The sequence below is a fragment of the Nannospalax galili genome, unplaced genomic scaffold (assembly GCF_000622305.1).
Source record: "Nannospalax galili isolate Female #2095 unplaced genomic scaffold, S.galili_v1.0 scaffold469, whole genome shotgun sequence".
Taxonomy (NCBI): Eukaryota; Metazoa; Chordata; class Mammalia; order Rodentia; family Spalacidae; genus Nannospalax; species Nannospalax galili.
Genome location: NW_008359443.1, coordinates 1,630,583 through 1,655,974, shown reverse-complemented (window position 1 = coordinate 1,655,974; position 25,392 = coordinate 1,630,583). Strand labels below are relative to the sequence as shown.

General features: G+C 43.6%; 1 protein-coding gene across 2 annotated transcripts in view; it reads left to right on the top strand.

The window, feature by feature from the left end:
- Sesn3 (sestrin 3) overlaps positions 1-25,392 on the top strand; it is a 66,169-nt gene that overhangs the window by 18,058 nt on the left and 22,719 nt on the right. Inside the window, exons 2-4 of one of the 2 annotated variants that reach the window (XM_008823132.3) lie at positions 20,018-20,083; positions 22,382-22,579; positions 24,044-24,226. In XM_008823132.3, coding sequence (XP_008821354.1) covers positions 20,018-20,083; positions 22,382-22,579; positions 24,044-24,226 — 447 coding nt within the window. Of the gene's footprint in view, positions 1-20,017; positions 20,084-22,357; positions 22,580-24,043; positions 24,227-25,392 lie in introns of both variants that reach the window. The other variant, XM_029558685.1, reaches the window with a different exon arrangement.

Genomic DNA, 25,392 nt, shown 5'->3' with positions numbered 1-25,392 from the left:
TTAGCAACATACTCTGTTCCAAAGGCCAAAAATGTGAAAAGTATTTGGAAGCTTGTATCTAATCCTTAAAAGATTTTAGGGTTACCTCTTCAGAGGGGGGAATGTTAGAGCAGCCAAATGCCCCATAAAAAAATAAATCAAAGAAGAAGAAAGAGTACATGAAGTTATCAGGAAAAAGTGATGGGGAGATATGGGAGGAGTTGGAGGGGAGGGAGTGGGTATGGATTTGATCAAAACACCTTATATGCTTATATCCCTATGAAATTCTCAATAAATTATTAAAAAAAAATAAGGCTCATGAATGTATTTCCATGAAGGTATCTTGGTTATACTGCTTTGTAGAAAAGCAGGATGAATAAAACAATGTAAAGTATGCCAAATTTGTTTAAAATAAGATGATCTTGGCTTAGCAGCTAAGACCATTGGCTTTTACTCTTCCAGAGGTCCTGAGTTCAGTTCTCAGCACCCACGTCAGCTGCCTCACAACAACCTGTAACTCCAGTTTCAAGGACTCTAACAGTGTCTTCAGGCCTCCTTGGGCACCTGCACACAGAAGGCATACAATCACACAGACACACACATAAATAAAAACAAAATAAATCTTAAAGAAAAAGGAAGCGGGGGAAAAAATAAGATGATCTTTCCATATGTACATCAACGTCTCTCTCTCTCTCTCTGGACTGGCTGAGGCCCTAGGCTGAGACACCTCCTCACCTTGTCCACAACCCCAGTCCTCAGGGAACAACACTGCAAGGTGTGGGGTAGGTAGGTGGTAACAGTGCCAGGTGGAAGAGGAGGGAGGCCCTGGGTGAAAAGGGTGACTACGGTCCTTTGTTCTCTAATCAGAAGTGGACCGTTGTGGTGGTGATGGTGGTGTGTGTGTGTATGTGTGTGTGTGTGATGATGGTGGGGTGTGTGTGTGTTGTATGTGCATGTGTGGTGTGTGGTAGATGGTGGTGTGTATGTGTGTGTGGTGGTGTGTATGTGTGTGTGGTGGTGATGGTATGTGTATATGTGTCTGATGATAATAGTGGGGTGTGTGTGTGTGTGTGTGTGTGTGTGTGTGTGTGTTAGAGACAGTTGATCACAGCACATCAGGAATGTGGTCAAGAAGCGGAGGGCACTGAGCCTTGAGTGCCGCTCGGCCCTCTGCACTATGGTCCAGGGTCCTCCCCAACGACTGGTGCTGCTCCAGGTGGTCAGGTCTTCTCACATTAGTCAGCATAATTAGGTCAGTCTTTCACAGATGTTCTTAGGGGCCCTTCTCCCAGGTGACTCAAGATTGTGTCAAGTTGACAGCTAGCAACATTGCAGTAAATATGAAGAGATGTGACAGTTCAAAAGAGGTTCAAGAGCAGAGTACCCAAAACATGCAGAGGGACGTTAGGTTATCAGCGTGTGCAGGAGCTGAAGGGAAGTGTTTGTGCATGGAACACTTGGGAACAGAAACCGAGGTGGAGCAGTGTGGGTGCTCTGACCTTTTAGCCTGCTGACCTTGCCATAGATGGGGTGATGGCAGACTAAATCAGGAGAGGGGTTACAGGAATAAAAGGCAAATGGCGGGAATCTTTGTGAACAAGTGGCAGGATAGCCTCATGTGAAGTTGTCATGATGGAGTTTCATATGCACAGTGAGGTTTAGATCTTTAGGTGAAAATTAAACACTCAGTTCTTGAATGCACTTTTATGTCCTTTAAATCTCAGCCATCTACATACCTGCCATGTAAGCATGTATCCAAGATAGTCAGCATCAACCTAAGGCCGTCCTGCCTCGATGTGTTCTTTCTTTTATATTGCTGTCACCTTATTCATTCATTCATTCAATGCAGAGCTCTGCAGGGCATCCTAGACCCTCGGTTCTCAGTGTCCTTGCAGGCAACCACTGGAATCTGTCTACTCTGTCTCCTAGATGCACTCAGCTCCATCCCTTCTTAAACCTGCACTGCTAGTTAACCAGAATCATCTCTCTCCTGGATGACCATAGTAGCATACTAATAGCCTTCTTCCTCCACCTGTTCCTGCCCAGTCCATTTTCCACCAGGTGTCAGAGCTCCTGCTTAAAAGATACACATTTTGCTACTGTCCACTGTTATGAGTCAGACCTCTGTGGGCCTGTGTTTGTGATGGAATGCTCACCTCTGTTTCTGGCCTTGTTCCAGAGGGACTCATGTAGAACAGCATATCATTCTCACCAACAACAGGCATTCAGTTTGCCCTTCCTTTTATCTGATGTATCATCTCCATAAATCTATCCTTTCCCAGATACCACAACAAATTTCTGTCCCTTTCTAAATACTTGTCTTATCTGGAAGGCTTTTTTAAAAATATTTTTATTTTTACTTTATATGTATGAGTGTTTTGCCTGCATGCACATAAGTGCACCATGTGCATGTAGTACCCTTCAGAGGCCAGAGGTGGCATCAGATCCCCTGGAACTGGAGTTATGAATGGTTGTTAGCCAGCATGTGGGTGCTGGGAACCAAACCCGGGTCCTCTGGAAGATCAACAAGTGGCCTTAACCACTAAGCCATTTCTCCAGCCCCTGGAAGGCTTTTTAAAAAATTTATTCATATTATTTTATGTGTATGAATGTATTGCCTGCATGTATGTAAGTGCACCCATATTGTGCAGTGACCTCAGAGGCCAGAAGAGGGCATTGGATCCCCTGGAACTGGAATTATGGACAGTTGTTAGCTGCCATGTGGGTGCTGGGATTCGAACCCAGGTCCTCTGCAAGAGCAGCATGTCACCTAGGTCAGTGTTGGCAGGATTTCCCATTCTTACCTCATCGATCCTGTATCACTATTGTTGCTAAAGAAATTGCCATTAAGTCTCAAAACTCACTCCTTTACCCCTGTAAATTTTAGTGTGTATTTCTAAAACATAAGGATATAAATATACTCTTACATGAATACAATGCCAGTATTCTACCCAACAAAATTAGCCCCTTTTAATTTCTCCCATTGTTTAATGTGTTTTTGGAATTGGTTTTTTTCTGATCTTGGTCCACCACCACATTTGATAGTGACATCTTTTAAGACTCCTCAGAACAGGACCTTCACCACCCTCAGTGCCTGGAACTCCTGAAAACACTGGGGTTTTCATAGGTTTCTCCTGTTCTCCCTCATGCTGACGTTTAACCTGTCTCCTAGCCCCAAATTTCTCACTAAGTTCAGATTGAAGTCTCAATTAAAGTCAGGTATAAGATATTTTTGGTAAATAGGCATTTTCCTAATCCTTTACTATACTGTTAAAAAAAATGATGGGATGAATATTTGTACATCAGATTGCTGTGTTAGAAGATAGAGATTAAGTAATTTACTAACTAGTTTTCAAATTCCTATTGTGGCCTGTTTTAGTTTCTCAGGCATAACTTTTGAGAACAGCTCTTCTGTGCTCTTATCAGAAAGCATCTTGCCTAACTTGGGTTTCTGCAAACCTGAGGTGTGAAACACACTATTTGTTAATTTATTATTCTCTGTCCATTTTCCTAAGTTTTTTCTTTCTTTCTTGAGTTTTAGGCTCTCTCTATAGAATTGAGGTGTTAACCATTATCACAAATTGTAACTATCTGCCATCCAAATTTGCTTATAGTATTTAATAGCATGTAGAAGTTTTAAAATTCTATGTGTACAGTTACCAAAATTTTTGCCTTTTCTCCACTTTGAGTCATAATGAGGAAGATGCTGTTGGTTTGTAAGTGTGATCACATGGCAAAAGAACTCTTAATTATAATTATAAAGACAAAGGACTGGAGAGGGCTTAGTGCTTAAGAGCACTGACTGTTCTTACAGAGGACCCGGGTTTGATTCCCAGCACCCACATGGCAGCTAACAACCATCTGTAACTTCAGATCCAGGGGATCCCACAGCCTCTTCTGACCTCCAGGGGCACTGCATGACACAGGTGCACTTACACACATGCAGGCAGTACATCATACACATAGAATAACAACAATAAATAGAGGAACAAGAGCCCCTCCTTGGTTGCTTTTCCTGAGGTTCTTCTGGCCCCTCCTGTTTCTTTAGTTAGTTGAAAGTTCATTTTACAAAAAGGAATTGAACCCTTCTGTAGAAAATCTAAGGTCTGGACAGAAAAGCAAGAAACAGCCCTTGTTCCGAAGGGCTTCTTGGGGCTTGGTCCTAACATAAGTGTTAAAAGTGTGTTTGTTGTTGTTGTTGTTGTTGTTTGCAAATGACTGAAAGAGTTTGGAAGGGTGTATAAAAAGGGAGATGAGACGTGCTGAAAGTATTCCTTTCACCAGTGGTTGTCCAAGTGTGCCCTGCGGACCTGTGCCTAGTACCTTAAGCCAGATTAGAACGCATCGCACCACAGCCGTGATCACTGCTCTGCTCACACCCAGCGCTCGCTGCAGAAACGCCAGTTTACTCAAACTGCAGAAAGCCCTTGATGGAGCAGGAAAGATTATACATTTGATTTAATCTCACCATTCTTTTTAATAATCGGAGTTTCTAAGTGGAGACTGTGTATAGGCCCTCTGCTGCACCAGGCAGAAGCAGCCGTGTGTCAGTGGAAGCCAGCCATGCCGGTAAAGCACGGAGCCAAGCTGCAGACACTCAGACTTCGGGATTACCGCACACAGTGGTGCAGAAATGAGCAGTCGCCTACTTCAAGGAAACAACAGTCCTTCCTGCCAGCGATAAAGCTTTGAGAAGAGAAGAATTTTTGGAAAATCTGTGTCCTCTATAATGAGCTTGATCACTTCTCACTTAAAGACTTTTGTATTAAATGTACCAACACTTGAAAATGCTAGAAAGCTCAGTGAACTAACATTTGATGATGAGAGATTGAGGCTATGAAACCCAGCACGGCTGGGACAGGTCATCTGAACTCCAGGGCGCAGTGATCTCAGCCTGCAGGCTTTAGAAGACCTGACAGGGTTTCAGGCTCCCACTGCACTCACTTCTGGAAGCTGTGCCTGTCAGGCATTCCTATCAAACACTGGCTAAAATTATCTGAAAAGGGCTAGTAAGATGCCGTTCTGAACTGGAGAGACCTATAGCTCAGTAAAGTGCTGAGTTCAATCCTGAGCCCACTTCAGAACGCTGGGGTGGTGGGTGTGCACTTGTAAGCCCCAGGGAAACGGTGGGTCCCTGGGACGTATTGACTAGCCGGCCTTGCAAGCCCATCAAATTCCAGGACAGCGAGAGACCATGATTCAAAAAAAGGTGGACAACACCTGAGGAATGACACTAGAGGGTGACCTCTACCCCACACACGAGAGAGAGAGGGAGAGAGAGAGAGAGAGAGAGAGAGAGAGAGAGAGAGAGAAGCCATTTAAAAAATAGTCTTCCCTTTTTCAGCCACATATTTTTATGAGGCCAGAGTCTCTTCACAAATCTCAGTAACCATGACACACAGCAACAGATGAGGTATCGGAGCAGATGGGAAAATGCAGCTGTATTTAGTAAGCCGGGTGTTTGCTCAAATGTAAGGCAGAGTCGCCTCAATTTTTTTTGAAAGTATAGTTTTTAAGAAAGTTCGCTTGTGCCCCTCTCTGGGGCTGCTCCTACTGCTGCTCCTCTTTCTTTGTGGATGAGGGTTACTGGCTTGGATCTGGAGCCCGGCCAACACCATGTTCTTAGCCACAGGGCTGCACCATCAGCTTCTGTTTTTACAGTTCAGTGAATTAATAACTATTTTTCAAGTTTTCTTTTATTTAATTTCTAATATAATGCTTGATAAATGTAGCTCACATAAAAAATGTTTGCAGTTGACCTTTTTTTAAAATTTGTTTTTATTGAATTTTTGTGTATTTTATACAGTCTCAAAGACTCTCAAGCATCTTTCTACCGCCATCCCCACTGGCACAGTCCCACAGGCCCCCCACCCCACTGGAGCCCATAGACTCTGTCATCAGTATTAAGGCCCAGTGTGTCAAGTCAGTGTCACGGAAGTTCCACAGTGCAAGTCCATCCACTGAGGTCTAGTCAGCCTGTCTAGAGTCTCTCGCTTTGGGAAGATCAGCCCTTCCTCACCCAGCAGTGATCAGCTGCCAATGTTTCCTCAGTGAAGACTGGGGTCTGCTGATCAGTTCCCCAGTTCTATGCTGGGTTTTTGTCTGCCGGAGTTTGCATGGGACTTTTGTATGCCGACACTATTGTCATAGAATCATATGAGCAAGGTCCCAGGTGCTTGTACAGAACATAGAACAGGGGTAATAAAGACGACACTAATGAGCCTCTCCGTTCTCATTAATGAAGCTCCCTCATGCAACAGAGGGACAGGAACACAAAAGGTCACAAATGGCCAAAACGTAGATGTTAAGAGTTTGCAGAATGCTGATCCATGGACAGGACTCCTATATTAAACTTCACCCACTTAGGGCTGAAGGACCATCGAGGAGGAGGTAGAAAGATTGTGAGACCCAGGGAGGAGGTGCATGACCATGTAGAAACAGAGTCCTGCAATTCATCATTTTTAAGAGTATTTGGCTGGGCGTGGTAGCACACGCCTTTAATCCCAGCACTCAGAGGCAGAAGCAAGTGGATCTCTGTGAGTTCCAAGTCAGCTGGTCTACATAGTGAGTTCCAGGACAGCTGGGGCTACAGGGAGACCCTGTCTCAAAAAGACCAAAAAAAAAAAAAATTGTATAAAGAGGACTGATATAAAAAGTATGAGCAGTCTGTGAGCTAGCCAAGCAATTCATAATTTCTGTTGTTTTATATTTTTGGACATTTTATCACCTTTATTTTTACTACTTCGTGTGTGTGTCTGTGTGTTTGTGTCACTGTCTGTATGTCTGAGTGCATGTGTGGCGGTCAGAGGACAACTTGTAGAAGTCAGCTCTCTCCTTTGAGCGTGTGTGTTCCAGGATCAAGCTCAAGTCATCAGGCCCGTGTCTTATCCTCTGAGCCACCTGCTAGCTCCACTTCAGGGCTTTAGTTCATTTTACAGTCCATTGTAAATTTACTTGTTTGTGTTAAGGCGCCATTTTGTAATCCAGTCTTAGGGCTTGACCCAACGTCAGAGGTGAAGTTCACACGCACTCATTACATGGGCCAGATCTATTTCTGTTTCTGGCAAAAATTAAACTGTTTCTTCAAACTAGGAGCAGAAACTTCCAAATTTTCACAAAGTGTGACATGATTCACTGTAAAATGAAACATTTTAATTGTGTAGCTATGCTCCCGGACTGCTATATGAAGGGTTTTTTGTTTTTGTTTTTTTTTCAGTTTAAATGAAGATGAGTTCTTCTGGTTTTCAGCTAAATGCTTACATGAGTTTGTGACTCTGTGGATATCAAGTGTGTTTTATTTACTTTTCCTGATTTCTCTGAGTTGAGCAAGTGACCTGTTTTGTTACTTGCTCTTTTGAAAGACCTGGAAATAGCATTCTGCTTCATGCGCGAAAGCCCAAGGCTGATTGATTTCATGACAGCCAAGCTAGCTTACAGAAGTTTGGTGTAACCTGCTTCCCTCATGCCAAGATCACTAGTCACATGATGTTCTTAGTTTACTTGTTTCTCCAAAAAGACTAGTTAGCCTCCAAGCATCTATGAACACTAGATTGTTCTATAGCTGTGGTTATGTCTAATGGGATTTTACTTTCTAAAACTTCCAATTTTAATTTATCTTAATATAATTGGGACATAATTTTAATGGCAAAAGCTTTCTACAATTTAAATCAAAGTTTTATAGTTAGGCAGTCTAGAAACTTAAAATGTGTTTTTGTAGATGTACAGCCCTTCTTAACACTTCTGGGGAACTGGACCTTATAGTCAGTGGCGGGGAAGTTACTGTGCTATGTTATGAGGAAGCATTGACTTGGGTGGGTGTGAAGGGTTCTTGTCAGGTCAGATACAAGGACTAACGGCAGTTCTTTCTTGAGTTTTATCCCAAGAGATAGCACAGTCAGTAAGTGCATGTCATAGCTCAGTGTCTGTAAAAGTATCCAACAGGTAAAAGCTTGTGAAGGAACCTCTGCTGCCCGAGATTAACGTTGCAGCATACGGACTAGAACCAGTTTCTAAGAACTTGGGGAAGTTTATGGGAAATTGCAGGTGCTATTTGTTTTAACACAAGAAAATAAGTAAATGGGGATTCAACTAATACAGGGAAGCTAGTGGATTGATGTTCAGACTGCATTTAATTATTAGTTTGTGTTACTGATGTTTCTAATAACACAGAGAACTTTAGCTTCCTTGGGTTACAAAGTCTGTTTATTCTACTCGAGGAAGAGAAGGGGCTAGGTGTGCCTCCAGCTAGACTCCTGTGTCCTCAGTTCAGATACTGTTATACCATGATGCTAGAGTTAGTGAAGAAATTATTTACCTTAATATCTGTAAGGAGAGAAACAATGCAAATATGAATCTTAAGAATAGATTTAATTAAAAAGCTCAATTAAAAAAGTGAAAAAAAAGAATAGATTTAAATTCATAGACAAGCTTGAAAGTTATCAAGACTGACAGAGGTGATGTGAGATGAGTCTTCAAGGAAGAACGGGTAGAATTCCGCTAGTGTCAGGGAAGGCAGACGTTAGGAAATACTGCTTCAGATAGAGCCCAGAAGAAAACCTCTACCTGAAATCCACCAGTTGCTCTGGACTGACCAGAGGAGGGCTTCGTGCTGCTCTGTGACACTTCACAGAAGTGGGAAAGGGCTACTCACCTGCTGCTGCCCCGGACATGAATCTGGTTATAGTGCTGCCATTAGTTCCAGAGATCAAACAGTGCAGGGCTGCAGCTCTAGCCTTCTCTCCTAAGATTATTGTTACTTTGTATGTATATCACTCTGGTAGAAGTTTGTGATTCCATAGTCACTGTACAGGTTTCCCTTGACTTAATAGGGTACAATTCAGCAAACCCATTTTAAGTTGAAAATACTATAAATCAAAAGTGAGTTGACAGAGTTCCACAGCTGGTCACACACAGGGAATATGCGTCCGAGAGATGCCCAGCCCTGGTGACATATCTACAGTGGAACCTCTATACCTAGACTCATGGGACATAGTGGAACTGGGGGTGAAGAGAACACTAGTGCATCCCTCAGTGAAGCTTCCTTACACAACAGAGTGTGATGCACACAGACGGCCACAGTTAGCTAAGTTTAAAAGAATAAGAGACAGCAGAGTGTGTGTCCCAGGACAGGACTCCTATATTAAACCTCACCCACCATGGCTCAGGGACCATTGCAGAAGAGGGGGCGGAAAGACTGTAAGAGCCAGGGCTGGTTCATGAACACAGGGAAGCAGAGGCTTCCAGGTCACTGGAAGATACACGTGTGAACTTGTGGCAATGGTGGCATCGAACACAGGACCCATTAATTAACCCATTAATTGACAAGGGCCCAGAGTGGAGAGAGGGAAATGGGTGGGGTGGGGGGCCCAGCCCTAGCCTGGGAGCTGTTGGCACTGACTACTGCTGGGTGAGGAAGAGAGAATTTTAAGATCTCTACATAGACTAATTAGACCCCAGTAGATGAACTTTCACAGAAGGATATCTGGATACAAATGCATGAACAAATAGGACTTAACATATATGACAGAATGAGTGAGATTCGGTGCGGAGTCTGGGGGTATACATAGGGGAGAGGGTCTAAATTTGATTAAGAGCTATTGTATGAAATGCACAACCTACCAAGCACCATGGCTCACTTAGCCTGGCCTACCACAATATGCAGATGCTTACATTAGCCACCAGTTGGGCAAAATCTGCCACCAAAAGTCTGTATTTTAAAATAAAATTGAATTTCTCGAGTTGCTTAGTGAATACTGTATAGAATGCCAGTGGAGGGAAACCAGAATGGTTGTCTGGGTATTCACGTTGGCCGCGTCAAGTACAGTTTCTACCAAATGCATTTCCCTTTGCACATTACAAAGACAGAAATCTTAAAGCAGGACTGCTGTAAGTCGAGGACCATCCTACAAACACAGACACTTCCTGACTCTGGGACTCACTGTTAGCTCAGGTTGGCCTTAGAACTCATGGCAGTCCTCCTGCCTCAGCTCTTGAGAGCTAAGATTAGGTATGCAGCATCACACCCCCAGCTCTGTATTTTCTGAGAACGACTTCAGTGATGTTGTTACCAACGAAGAGAAAGCTCGTTTGGAAGCTGCTGTCCTGCCACAGTGCAGCGCAGCCCGTTAGCCGCACTTCACTCTGTGGAGAGATGTTGCAGTTGCACTCACAGTCGAGCCCTTTCGTCCTGAGGTAAGGCTATGAAGGAGTCTGCCGCCCACTCATTCCACTGGCATTTTGTTTCTCCTATAAAGCCAGTGCTTAAAGATGAGCAGGATGCCATTCCAGCCTACAGGGCCCTGATGACTTTGGGAGAGAAGAGGTAAAGAAATTGCTGTAATCCAGTTGGTTAATACAGTGTTTTTAAATGGAAATGTTTTAAGATTTCAAGTTAAAAATTGAAATCTTGGGGCTAGAGAGATGGCTCAGCACTTAAGAGCACTGGCTGCCCTTGCAGAGGACCAGGTTTGGTTCTCAGCACTCACATGGTGGCTAACTGTTGTCTGTAACTCCAGTTACAGGGGATCCGATGCCCTCTTTTGGCCTCCATGGACACTGCACGCATGTGGTACATATACATATGTGCCAGCAAAACACTCATACACATAAAATAAAAATAAGTCAAAAAATTTTTTATTGAAATCTGTGCTTCCTGGTGAAGAAGTCTGAATTTTGTGCTGAAGCAGGGTCTTTGTGATGGCCCTCAAGCAGCCTCCCAGAAATGGCACTCTGCCAGGAAGGACCTGAGAGGCTTGGCGTCTGTAGCTCAGTCATAAGTAGCTCACCCCGAGGTTTTCCAGAATGAGATGGCATTCCCACAGTAGTGAGAATCTTAACTGTTCTTTAGGATGTCCGTGAACTTCCACTGAAGCTTGGGCCCTGATGCTCTGTGGGTCCCTGAAAGTCTAGCTCAAAGTAAGATAGAAGAGCTCAGTGTGTGGAGGGTCCTGGTGCCATGGCCACCTTCTGTTTCCAGTTCTTTCTCACTAAATGACTGCAGATCTCGGGTGCTAAAGCACTGCAAATGCAGATACGTGATTTAATCTAGTATGGGAGAAGTCCTAGTATTTTTTTTTAATATTTATTATTTTATGTGTATGCGTGTTATTGCCTGCATGTGTGTAAGTGCACCTGTGTTGTGCAATACTTGTGGAGGACAGAAGAGGCTGTCCGATCCCCCGGAACTGGAGTTATGGACAGTTGTTAGCTGCCATGTGGGTGCTGAGATTTGAACCTGGGTCTTCTGCAAGAACAACCAGTGTTCTTAACTGCTGAGCCATCTCTCCAGCCCAAAGTTCTGGTTTTTAGAAGTAGGCTATTCTGGTTTTCTTCTAGAAGTAGTAGGAAGAGTTACACCCTGGACATAGGGGTACATGTGCAACAGTTCTTGGACCGTGGAGCAATATCCTGGCCCTGTGGGAGGTTTTAAAGCTCCTTTTGTGTGTCCCCTTCTACTCGGTCTTTCCTTTTGAAATAGACACTGTCATAAATATCTGAAGAAGTCATTCCTGAAATTATCTACCAAGAAACCAAACCACAGCATCTGTAGGAATTTATGTCAGAGCCAGTGGCCTGGGCCTGCTCCTTTTTAAGTTATTTAATTTCTATAGGTTTTCACACGAGTACTATACTTCATTTCCACTCCTCCCTCTCCCCTCCAGCCTCTCTTGCTCCTCCCCTAACTTCCTCTCAAATTCAGACCCCTTCTTTAATTATTAGTTACATATATGTGTGTGGTATATGTGTATGTATATATATGTATGTGTGTATATAGGTGTGTATATATATGTATATGTACAAAACCTACTGAGCCCATTTAGTGTTGCTTGTATGTATATATGTTTTGGGATGATGACTTGGGATTGGATAACCTATCAGGCTCATCCCTGGTGAACACTGATTCTCCCTCTCAGCAGCCAGTGATTGTAGCCCTTCAGCTAGAGGTGCAACCTCGTAAAGTATTCCTCATTCACATCAGCATGTCGGCTGCTGCTGTCACATGCAGGTCTTGTTTAGACAACCACATTGTTGAGGTTTCATGGTGCAGCCTCTTGTCAGGTCTAGAGAACACTTCCCCGCAGCTGTCCTGGTCCTCTGGCTCGTACAGTCTTTCTGCCTCCCCTACCGTGATGTTCTGAGCCTTAGATACAGGAGTGCGTTGTAGACGTACGTGCCAGTTGGAGCTGGATATCTCACAGTCACTTATTCTCCGAGTTTTGAATGGTTGGAGCTCTCTGCAGAGACAGAACCTTCTTTGATGAGGGGTGAGAGGCACTTGCCAGGCTGGGCTGGTACACAAGCTGTGGGACCACAGTTCACTTTCTTACATTCACAAAAAAACGTTTTGTTTAGGGCAGGCATCCCTCTCAGTCATTAAGATGTTTTGTCATCAAAGTAGGTTAAAAATGTTGGGGCGCCAGGCGTGGTGGCGCACACCTTTAATCCCAGCACTTGGGAGGCAGATCTTTGTGAGTTCGAGGCCAGCCTGGTCTACATAATAAGTTCCAGGACAGCTGGGGCTACAGGGAGACCCTGTCTCAAAAAGACAAAAAAAAAAAAAAAAAAAAAAAAAATGGGGTGTGAAAAATATACACTACATAGTATTCAAAAAAAAAAAAAAAAAAAAAAAAAAAAAAAAAGAGTTGGGGCTAGTATACTATCATCTAAGGATATCTTTAAAAGCTGTGAGGTCAATTTGACTTGGTCAGAATTTTTTTTTTACATGCGAAGCAGTTGACATTTAAAAAATACAGTGTATCTATATAAAACAAATGACACATTTTATTAATATTTATGAAAATGATACACTAAGCAGCTTTACTTCAGAGTTGATTACTTACGCAGCTCTACATCATAGTTGATTATCTATGCAGCTCTGCATCATAATTACCTACACAGCTTTATGTCATCGTTGATTATCTATGCAGCTCTACACCATAATTGATTACCTATGCAGCTCTATGTCATAATTGATTACCTATGCAGCTGTATGTCATGATTGATTACCTATGCAGCCCTGTCATAATTGATTACCTACACAGCTTTACATCATAGTTGATAACCTATGCAACTCTACGTCATAATTGATTACCTATGCAGCTTTACGTCAGAGTTGATGGCCTATGCAGCTCTATATCATAATGAGCAGCTTTGCATTATAATTGGTTACCTACACAGCTATCTCATAATTGACTACCTACACAGCTTCGCATCGTAGTTGATTACCTACACAGCTCTACATCATAATTATCTATGCAGCTTTACATCAGAGTTGATTACCTACGCAGCCCTACATCAGCGTTGATTGCCTATGCGGCTCTACATCATAATTGATTACCTACGCAGCCCTACATCAGCGTTGATTACCTACGTGGCTCTACATCATAGTTGATTACCTATGCAGCCCTACATCAGAGTTGATAAGAACAGTTTTTGCTTTTACATTTTCCAGTGACATGAACTGAAGAAAAGATGAGTAAAAATTAAATCGAATCATTTAAAGCTTTTAGTTGCTTAAAATGTAGCAATTAATTCTCATTGGCAGTCAGCATTTTAGGGACAAGCAATTTGCTGATTACTCTTAACGACATAATTTTAAGAGTTTCTAACTTTCAAGTGCCATAATTTTCTATTGGGATTAATTTATATAAAGTGATCCAGTAAACTGCTTAGCTGGTAAGTGTCAAAATAGCTAATTTCCTAAATATAACTCAACTTTAGCCTTTCAGTGGTTTATTTACCAGCAGATGATTATTTAGTGAGCATGCTTAGCTGACCACGGTCACATGTAACCCCTCTCAGTGACTACACTTGAAGAAAGGAGCGGCTGCTCATGATTAAGATCCAGTTGCTGGCAAGTCATCTGTCAGAGCACTGGGCACCTGGAAACGGTGCTTCCTACTTTATGGACAGTCTTTTCTTGATAGAAATGATCAGATTTTTTTAAGGAAGCACATTTTGACTATTGTCTAAGACATATGAAAACAACTGGCAACTAAAGTCACTGGTGTTTTAAGTGCTGTTCTCTTCCTTCTACATTGTAACAGCGGAGTCAACATTTTAGATAATTTCATGTCATTTTTTAAATGTTTTCTATGTGTATGAGTTATTGCTTGCGTGTGTGTTAGGTGCACCCGTGTCATGCAGTGCCATCAGAACTCAGAAGAGGGCTTTGGATCCCCTGGAACTGGAGTTACAGACTGTTGTTAGGCATCTTGTGGGTGGTGGGAATCGAACACAAGTCCTCTGGAAGAGCAGCCAGTGCTCTCAACTGCTGGGCCATCTCTCCAGCCTCCCTTCATAGTGGTAGTGATTTCAAAGTTGTTACCAAGTTGACTGAAACGTGGCCCATCCCACTTTTTAAGTGGTTTTCCAGCTTAAACGTCTGAATTGCATCTTCCTCGTTATGGTGCACATTGTGCTTATGTTTATCCCTAAAAAGCAGCCTTGCCCAGCTCTGGGGTGTCCCAAATGCAGGGTGGCACTGTGGAGTGCCCTATGGTGCTGCAGAACTCTTGGTGGTGACAGAATGGCTACAACTGGGTAGTCTGGCTCAGAACCCACCCCCCTCAGTACTTTGGAACACTGAACATGTGGGCAGTGCACTTGAGGCTCTAAATCTTTAATTCTAATGTTAACATAAAATTCAGTGCCTCAGTGCTCCCACCCTCCACACACACACACCCCACACCACCCCCATGATGGCAGCACAGCTAGGAAACTCTAGGGCTGCTGCTGGCTGGGGCTTTCAGAGAAGCTAACCAGGCTCGTGATCTACAGCCACCATGTAAAATTCACTAGTGTGTCCAAGAATAAAATACTAGCTTTATCACAGGCAGTTAAAGCAAGAAAACCAGGACATTTTCCCTCAAAATTAGTGTAGCTGGGCCAGCGAGATGGCTCAGTGGATGAAGGTAGATGCCGCCAAGCCTGATGGCAGTTGGATCCCTCAGGACCCACATGATGGAAAAGAGAACTGACTCCCAAGGGCTGTCATGACCTCTGCATACACACCATGACATGTGCACCCCCATCCCACCCACAAAAAAAAAGAGATAGATAGACTACGTTGCTGTTTTTTAAATTTAGTAGAGCTGCAAGATTCTTTCACCTACTGTTTGTATATTTATGGGGCCCTTCTTGTGTTTGGGGAAATGGGCAGAAGGAATGTTGAAATACCTTAGTTTGCATCGTGTTTGCCTGTTTCAGTTTTAAGTGTCGTCAAGGCTTCCTACCCAGGGGAAGCTCTAGCCTGGAACTAAGAGGAATTAGAGATGGGGGAGAGGTCAGGAGGAGAGGACTCAGAGATGGTGGGGGAGGTCGGGAGGAGAGGACTTAGAGATGGGGGACAGTCAAGCTGACCCTGTGAGTCCAGAGCCACTCCTGGGTGTGGGGTTCTAATAACCTGTGGCCATAAAATCTTATCCAGGATTAGTGCAAACCTGAGTGTTTAGGTAAGTCCACCCTGCATTGGCTGCATGCAGCCAAAGATGACTGCGAATGTGACCCATTCACAAACTCGCTTAAGACATTAGGAGCTTTATTTATTTTTTTGTTTTTCTTTGTAATTCAGTCCAGTTCTACCTCATGGACTTTGTAGATGACAGAGTCATTTTGTGGTGGTGAAAGGTTGGCCATGCCTGGGAGATGGTGCCTCAGAACCGTGCACTGCCGGCTAAGGCTGACAGGAGCCCCTGGTTCAGAGGTGCTGGAGTAACATCTCTTGTTCCTCTCCCCTGGAGCCCTGGTTTCCTCCTCGTCGTCCCCCGCGCCCGCCACTGTCACAGGCTCCAGTTGAACTTCATTTGTTTAAAGATGAAAGCTGTGGACGACAATGCCACTTGAGAGTAACTACGTGGGAAGTGCAAGGAGAGGAGTAGTGTCCAGTGTGTCGGTGGTTCCTGGAATCTGGGCAGTGGGAGAGAGCCGAGGGAGAGTGTGAAGTGTACAGGAGCTAGGAGAAGACTGCTTAGGAGAAGGTGGGATTACAGTGCCCCGGGGGCAGGGGGCACTGCTGTTAAATGGGTTTAAAGTTTCAGTTCACTGAGATTAAGGAGTCCTGCAGAGCTGCTCTTACAGTAACGTCCCTGAACATAGCTGACAATTGTGTATTACACACCTGGTAAGGAGATGGATCTCATGTGTTTTTAATTTTTAATGAAAAGCATGTAAGAGGGACAAAGTGCTCAGTACTTTTGTAGAGAGTATTGTGAACAGAATTGAGACCTGGACCCTTGGATCTTGGGAAGACTGGAAAGCAACACTGGCCAGTCCTCTAAGGACCCGCGGGGTCTCAGCACTGGCCAGTCCTCTGGGGCGGGGTCTCAGCACTGGCCAGTCCTCTAAGGACCCGCGGGGTCTCAGCACTGGCCAGTCCTCTGGGGCGGGGTCTCAGCACTGGCCAGCATGGCAGCTGTGGATACATGCAACTGTGGAACATCTGAAGTATGACCACTGTGGATGGAAACAGCCTTAAACTTTATCAGTTTAGCCACATGTGGCCAGTGGTTATCATACTGGGCAGCAGAGCTAGGCTTTCAGGAAGGTTATCCGCTTGAATGGCGGAAGAACTGATGTGCCGGCATTTCAGGTTCAAAGAAAAGCTGCCAGAAGGTATTTCAGCTTGATTAGAGCTGCAGAGTGTGGTTCTAAGGAAAATCCCTTTGACAGTTTTGTGTTTTATTTCTCTTATGTTTGGTCCTCCCTTTACAACAGTCAGAGAAGGAGGTGGCAGAACTTTCTTTTCCTGAGTAAGATGAGTTCAGAATAAAATTTAGGCACTGTTTTGACCATTTTTAAAGTTGTTTTTACCTTTATGTAAATGTGCAAAGCATCCTGTTAACAGAGTGGAGGAGCACCAGCATGGTAGGGAGCACCAGGGTGGTAGGGAGCATCAGAATAGTGTCCTGTGTGCAGAGGTGCAAACCAGCCTGATAATGTCAAAAGTGGTGCCATTTACAAACAGCGGAGGCCAGGCATGGTGATGCAGGCTTGCAATCTAAACACCCCTGATGCAGAGGCAGGGAGATTGCTGCAAGCTCAAGGTCAGCCTTGTCTGCATTAGTGAGTTACAGGCCAGCCAGAGCTACATAGCAAGACCCTGTCTCATAACAAAACTATATATGCATGCACATATATGTACACATTACATATGTAATAGATGTTTATGTGTATACTATATGTGTGTGGTAGATATATGGCATATATGTAAATTATATATTGCATGCATATATCTGAGGAAAGATATGTGATGGTGAAATTAGAAATGGTGTCAGTTCTGTTTGGTGAGCACACAGACCTCTAGGGCTGGGCTGCACCACCTCTCCTGGGCGCTCACCATAGCTCTGCCGCAGGCTTTCTCTCTGGCCCAGGTGCAGTATCACCCCAGAACCGTATTGCAAACGCAGATCTGCTCTCATCTCTGTTTATAAGCTTGCTGCCACATGTGAGCATACAATCTAAGGACTCGGGCACATTTAAAACGTTTTTAATTATATTTTTATTTGTGTTCGGGCATGTGCCACAGCACACATGTGGAGGCCAGGGGACAACTTGTGGGAGCTGGGTTCTGGGGATCACTCTCAACTCTTCAGGCTCCCGGGGCCAGTGCCCTTACCTGCTGAACCATCTCGAGGCCCTCAAGCCCATTTTACATACCACTTTCCGCTTTTGAAGTTAATGGGTTATGTAGGCATTTTCTCAGTTAATGAAAATAGAATTGGTAAAATCATTATTTTTACATAGCAGTATGCAACAATAAGTTTAAGTTAATTACAACCTAAAACCCAGTAAATTGCCTTGCTAAAGAATCCATACTAAATATTAGAAAATATGCCATAAGTCTCTTGCTATAAAGATGTTCGTCATGGGATCACTGGTGATGTGAGAAGGGAACATCGTCAAAAGGGAAATGGTTAGGTAGTTGCCAGCACCCTCTTCACTCATCACTGTGTCTCCATCCGCCATGGTGTGTAACAAATGTCATAGCTGTGGACACTCCCGCCTTCTCAAGTGATGGTGCGTTTAAGTACAGTAGCTTGTGGTTCCATTTATAAGGAAAATGCATTCCAGGTTTAAATATCACCTGTTCAAAAAAATATTTTTGTAGACAAAATAAAAAGTTCCAAGATTTAAAGGTAATTCAGTTGATAAATCTATGAACTCATGATTTTCATAAATAAATCCTAGTACTGCAGCACTCTTGTCTCTGAAGTCTGCTGTGCAGTTTAATATAAAGGTTGCATGTATCCCCTCCCCATAGCTCTCTGGATTTTACGCACTTTTCTATTTTACAGTTTTAACGTAACTCCCTACATTTTTTTCTCTTCAAATTATGGTTTTTCCTTATAATCAGTTTCTCAAATACTTTGTTTATTTGAAATGATTAGTTATCTAAGAAACTGCTTTTCACATACTAATTCTTAAGTTATATAGATAGTAGGGTCAGTTTCTCGTGTGTGTGTGTGTGTGTGTGTGTGTGTGTGTGTGTTGGAGACAGGGTTGCTGGAGTTGGTGTGTACCACCACACTCGCCTTGATTTTATTTGCTATAATTTGCAGAGGGAAAATATATCTTTATTTAGAATTCTTTTTCTAGACAAATTAGATTATAGCTGATGTAGACAAGAAATATCAATATTAGAAATTCTGGATTAATCCATTTCACACCGTCTGCTGTGCTTGTCAGCTGATTGAGAGCTGTTTGTATCACTTTGTGTCTAGATGTGTAATTTGTTTGGGAACTGGCAGTGTAAAGTTGTCAGTATGTAATGTGTGCATTTTGCTCCGTCACTGACAGTTGACAGAGAGTGTGCTAAGCTCAGAAGGGTTGGGACGGGTCTGTGTTCTTAGGCTCTCAAGAACCTTCATGTGCATACCTGACTGCTTGCTTCTGCCAATTTGTTTTGTAACCACTTCCTAATGAAGTAAGGGGTTTAAAGGATTTAAAAAACTATTTTGTGTTTGGTAGGCTCTTTGATTTGTAAGGAACAAGAAAGACTCAAGTTACCCCCTGACAAGGGGAAGGAGAGAAGGAGGGGGAGTGAATGTAAATGGCCGTGGTTAAGCTTTGCTTTTTCCAGGAATCCATAGCAACGCTGGTGGTTTCCCCCTTGGATGCAGCTTTCTGTCAGTGCCCACCCCAAGCTTCTCTTTGTTTCCTCCTGCCTCTGCTTTTGAGTGGCATTTTGTTTTTTCTGGCTCTCAGATTGCATCACGTTCACATAACTCTAGTGTATAGTCTCGAAAGACTATGCTGTCCTGCTAATTTCCCTCAACTCAGTTTTGCCCAAACTTTTGTACTCATGTACCCATGGGCTGCCGGTCAGCTTCCAGTTTGGCCAGTTGAGATCTTATCCTAGACTGTAGCCAAGAGACTGGGTCATACAGAAGAGATGTTGCCATTTTCAGATAAGGAACCACTTGAGTCACTTTCCTAACTTGGCAGTTTCCTTGGGAAGGTTATGGCATCTAAAGCTTAATAAACTTTTCTAATAGGCACATGCTCTGTAGTCCTTGATATAAACCTAGCACAGTCTGTATTTTCATGTGCTGGCTTCAGAGGGTTTCTTCAAAGCTAGAGCATTGCTTTATTGGAGAAAATCAAGTGGCCATTTCCTCCATCTCCTCTCCCGGCTAGGAAGGAGTTCAAGAGCTGTCCTGTCTCAAGATGCCTATGGAGAAGGAAGCAATACCACCAAATTTCAGTGATTTACAGTAGAGACACTGAAGTGAGGACAAAATACTAATATTTCTTAACATACTACTGTACGAGTTTGTTATGGAGGTTAATGGTTTTCAGTCATGTCAAATATGGGGTAAAGTCCTGTGATGATGCTTGTACTCCCAGTGCTGTGGCGTAGGTGTAATGGTCTGATGAGACCATTATCCTGTAGCCACACAGCAGTCCTATACACCCAAAATTTGGAATGGTTTTCCATAATTCTGTTTACTTAATTTATTCTATTCCTTTTAGTACCTTAGCAGTTTAACTTTTCTTGAAAAGTCATCATTGACCCATTGAACTTTTCTTTTAAAAACAGGATAAAAGAATCAGAGTATCTCAACCCTTGACAAGAGGACCAAGTGCCTTCATTCCAGAGAAGGAGGTAAGAACACCTTAAATATATGCAGTGTAGAAGGAGGTAAGTCCACCTTAAATACATGCAGCGTAGGAGGAAGTCCATCGTCTTAAATACATACAGCGCAGCTAAAACCACCAAAACTATCCATTCTTAATCTAAGCACACAAATGTGTTTTGAGCTTGTTTTCATTCATATATCAGAAAACCATGGAGTTACTTTCTTCTCAACTCCACTAAGAAAATCAGAAAGTTGTTTAAAGTTTTTAAAAGACCAGTGCTTCACAGTGCTTATGTTTACAGAAATGGGATTGAAAGATATTTTGAAATGAAAACCTGAGTTCTCCAGCTAACCCGTCGAAGTAAAGCATGCCAACGCACCCTCAAGTTGAGCAGGAGTGCACTCATCACTAGTGGTTACCCCTCCTCTGATTACACAGGATGTCACAGAATCTCCAACTATGCGTCTTTGGTGAGGGTGGGGTGTCAGGGTGCTAATTGCAAGTAAGTGCAGTTATTGATGACACAGAGGACTCTGTCATCAGAGCAGGGCTGCCCCGTTCTGTTGCCATGCGTCTTTGGAAGATGACAGCAGTGTGCAGAGTCATCCTGGAGTCCTCGATGCCTCCTGGATGTTATCAGGCCAAGAAAAGTTCAAGGACCACCAATCAGGCTGGAGAGATGGCTCAGCGGTGAGGAGCACTGGCTGCTCTTACAGAGGACCCCGGTTTGGTTCCCACATGGTTGCTGATGCCATCCATCCTCCAGTGCCAGGGGTTTTAGGGTCTGCTGCAGTACACGAATCTAGTAATGTGTGTTGGAAGCCGGAGAGGATGAAGATGCTTCTGGGGAAAGCAAACCAAACCCAGCAAAAGTTCTACACATCCTGGCCCTTGTTGGATTTGGGTCATCTGGGTCCCTTTTAAACTGTGACCTCAGTCCTTCCAGGGGACAGAACAGGGAGCAGGTAGATGAAAGTCCCCACTGCTCCCTGAGGAGCTGAGGTCCCCCTTTACTGTACACCCAGTGTAATCAACATTTCTTCACAGTTTACACTTTCAAATATATTCCCTTTAAGATTATGCCTTTGTACAACTTATACTTCTCTGAAAAATACTTTTAAAACTGTGAAGTCAGCTCTGAGAAAACAGCTTTCTAGTCACAGTGTGAGCCTTTGGAAAGACCAAAGGCTTTGAACGTTGGACTTTACGAGACCTAGTCAAAACAGCTCTGCAGGGCCAGGCGTGGTGGCGCACATCTTTAATCCCAGCGCTCGGGAGGCAGAGACAGGTGGACCTCTCTGAGTCTGAGGTCAGCCTGGTCTCATAGCCAGCTCCAGGCCAGCTGGGGCCACAGGGAGACCCTGTCTCAAACAAACAAAAAAACCCTAAAAATAAATATATAAACAAAACCCCACTTTGCTTTTGACTAAATGCGGGAGGTTGAACCGAGTCCAGCTTCTGCTTCCACATCCTAAATAAGGAGCAGGTGGTCTTCAGTCTGGATGTGGGATCCTCAAGTACCACAAGTAGTGAGCGGTAATGGGTAGGCTTTTATGCGACGGAGGTCCCTGCAGAGTTGAGTCTTTCCACTAGGTGCTAACAAGCTCTTCACACCACCAAAGCCAATTTGTTGTGTGACACCCAAGCTGTCTTCGTGTATAAAGCTGTAGATAAATAATCTATTCTGAGAAAGCTCTTTGATCCTAGTATGTCCTCTCTACTCACATGTCTCGTTTTGGTAATTTATATGGTAGGTTTACACCAGAAATGACAGTGTCTCGTTCCCTATTTTTCAGCTAACACTTTACCACAAATCATCACGTCCCTGTGTCTCTAAAAAGACTTCATAAAGCTTTTTAATGTTGAGTGGTAAAAACGAACATAGGACTGACTGGAAATGTTCATCTGAAATATGTGACTGACTTTAAGTTGGTGAGATCAGAATGCAAATTCGTGTAATCAGGCCTACTGGTTTTGCCTCACTACACATTTGTGTGACAATGGCCAGGCAAGTGGGCTCTGAAAAATCTGCCTCATACGTCTGGAAAAACAGATGGAGGCTTCTTTTCCTCAGTTTTATAGCCGTGTGTTTAATGTTTGATAATTTAACATTTGTTGTTTAATAAATTGTGGTACCAAAGCCAAAACTGAACGATACTTTCTTTTAGAAAAAATTTCCGTTTCTAGTGTGAGCAACATGTGATTTCAGTGTCTGTTACTAGCAAACAAGTACCCATGTGTTTCAGCAGCAGCAGAATTCACATAAACCAAAGGTGTCTGTCCATCACAGTGGTTTTAGTGTTCTTTGTCTCTCGGTCGTAAGGTTGTCCAAGCAAACACAGTGGATGAACGAACAAACTTTCTTGTGGAAGAGTACTCGACGTCCGGTCGCCTGGACAACATCACGCAGGTGATGAGTCTGCACACTCAGTACCTGGAGTCTTTCCTGCGGAGTCAGTTCTACATGCTGCGCATGGACGGCCCCCTTCCTCTCCCGTACAGGCACTACATAGCTGTCATGGTAGGCACTGATCTGCTCATTCAGGTGTTCCCTCCCTTCCACTTAGCCTTCTCCCTTCTAAGGGCCCCATGTGTGTGCACACGTGTGTGTGTGTGTGTGTGTGCGCATGTGTGTATGCATGTGTGCGTGCCTTTGTGTATGTGTGCCCATGTTTGTGTGAGTGTGCGTGTGTCTGTGTGTGGAACTAAATATAGTTCTATGAACATAACTGAAGAAGCCTGTGGCTTTTAGAATACCAAATGCTTAGATACATCCACAGTGCTTTAAGCTAATCAATATCCTGAATGTTTCTCATTTAATTTTGAACAGAATCATTTTTCAAATTTAATTTCTTATGGTTAAAGATGGATGTTGGATCCAAAATATATTCCTCCTCGAGTTTTGTCATTGCTGAGGTCTTCTTTTAGCGTCCATTGCTGTGACGTTTCCCTTAGTCTCTCACCCATCGAGGTGATCTCTAGTTCAGTTAAGTAAAGAAGAAAGTACCAGTTGGCTCTAGTCTGGGTGTGACGCAGCACTCCAGAGCACAGCCTTGATACAGGCTCCCCTCTGACAGCGCCATCCAGCCTTGGCAGGGGGAGCCTGGAGGTGGGCAGACAGTGCTGTGCCTGGACTGCTGCTGGGGAAAAGAAACAGGAAGTCGCCCTGGGCTATGTGTTAGGAGAGGGAAAGTCCGCAGCTGGGCTGAAGGAACCAGCACAGCCACCGGGACCTAGAAGAGAAGTTTTTACCAAGTTGAATTTGATTGAAGTTTGAAACAAAAAGCCACGTTCTGTGCTCTCCGAAATGATGAATTGATGAAGGCAATAATTTTAACTCAAGGTTTCCATGACAAGCTGAAAGCAGACTGGGAGCACTCACCACCTAAGAGAGAACCAGGGCACAGAGGACAGGAAGAACCAGGGCTGTGCTGGGGCGAAGCAGCCGCAGGAGGAGAACACAGAATTCCGCTCTGTTCAGTGTCCGAGTTGTCAGCACCAGGCCAGTTCTGCCTATAGGAGGGGAGGGTGGGTGAGGACAGTGTCTAAGAAGGGCCGGAGGTGAGGTGTAGCTGATCAGTTAGCTAAGAGAGGCACTCACGTCAGCATGGATTGTTAGGACCGGAGTTCAAGAAATGTGACTGTTTTAAATACAGTTCACTGTTCAGCACAGCAGCCTGTGAATTTCAGGTGTAGTTTATTTCTTAAAACAGCTAGAAAGTCAGCTCTGGATTCATCTATTCCAAATGCCGCTAGACGTAACTGACTTCATATGACAATCATTTCCTTCCCACAGTACGTGTCAGCTTCATGTACTGTTCAGGAATCCATGACAGCGGTGAGACAGACACTTCTGAAGAAGGATTTTGTGAGAGAAGTTATTGATTAAAAGTGCTGTTAGCTCCATCTGAATGATTTGCTTGTACGCAGTGGGATAGACCCTCCATGGCAGTTCCACCAATACATTTCCGTCTCTGTGCTCTAGGCTGCAGCTCGACATCAGTGCGCTTACTTGATAAACATGCACGTGGATGAGTTTCTGAAGACTGGAGGAATTGCTGAGTGGTTGAATGGCTTGGAATATGTGCCACAAAGACTGAGAAATCTTAATGAAATTAATAAGCTGCTAGCACACCGCCCCTGGCTGATCACGAAAGAACACATTCAGGTACTGAGTGTTTCTTTGAAATGAAAATGGGGTTTACTAAGGTTCTAGGTTTAAAAAAGAGATTTACTAAGGTTCTAAGTTTTTAGTTTAAGATTTTTAAAGACTGAATTGTAAACACGTCTGTTTATTAGGAACTATAAAAATAAGTACTATTATGTACAGAAAATAGAAATTCAGTGAGTTTCATTTAATTATAAGTGCATCCTTAAGCAAGCAATCACTGATTAGTTTGACCTTGTAGTCTGCTAAGTGGCCATGAGAAAAGCTGGTTACTGTTTTCAAGCCATGGGTAGAACAAAGAAAGTCCATCAGCATCAAGAATGTCTAGGTTGGGGTGCTACTGGCACACGTGTACCCCCTCAGTAAGTAACTTCTGTGGTGAGGAGGTCTGTGCATTCCAAGCCTTCTACTAGTTTTCACATTTCATAATTTTAAAATTCACAGATAAATGGTTTTGCAAATAAAACATGACTTGGCAGCTGGTATATGAAAATGCAATGCCCATGGGAGCTTCAGGTTAGATGAAAATCATGACTGAGCGAGGACGTGGGTCTCAGAGGTGCTGTCAGCAGCCTGTGAGGCTCAACACGGTGTTCGGCACGTGGTAGTGATAAGCAAGGACGTATATATATATTAGATTTTGATGGCTTTTCTGGGACTCTGTAAAGCACAGCACTGTCCTAAGTTTATATTCTGATTTAGTAGTATGTTAACTAGATAAGTGAGTAAATAATTATTTTTATGTCACATCATAAGTACTTTGTGAGCTAGAAAGATGAAAACCCTGCCCTTGAATGTACATGGATTCTGGGGAAAGAGAGGGGTGATGGTAAATACAGTGTAGTCGTATACAAATAGATGGTAAACAGAACAGGGTCAGCAGGCTTCTTAAAAGAATGGACGTTTGAGTTAGGACTTGAAGAAAAGTTGTTCAAATAGAATAGGGCTTTCATCGAAAGACCAAAGTATGCAGCTCCATAGAAAACTGGGGTGCATTTTGTGGTGTGTTGGAAGAATAGCTAACAGCTTCAAGGTATCAAAGGTGGGGATCTGTGTACAAAGTGGGGCTTGGGGATGGGAAGACTCAGGGTCATGGGGATCTATACACAAGGTGGGGCTTGGGGAACGGGAAGGCTCAGGATCATGGGGATCTGTGTACAAGGTGG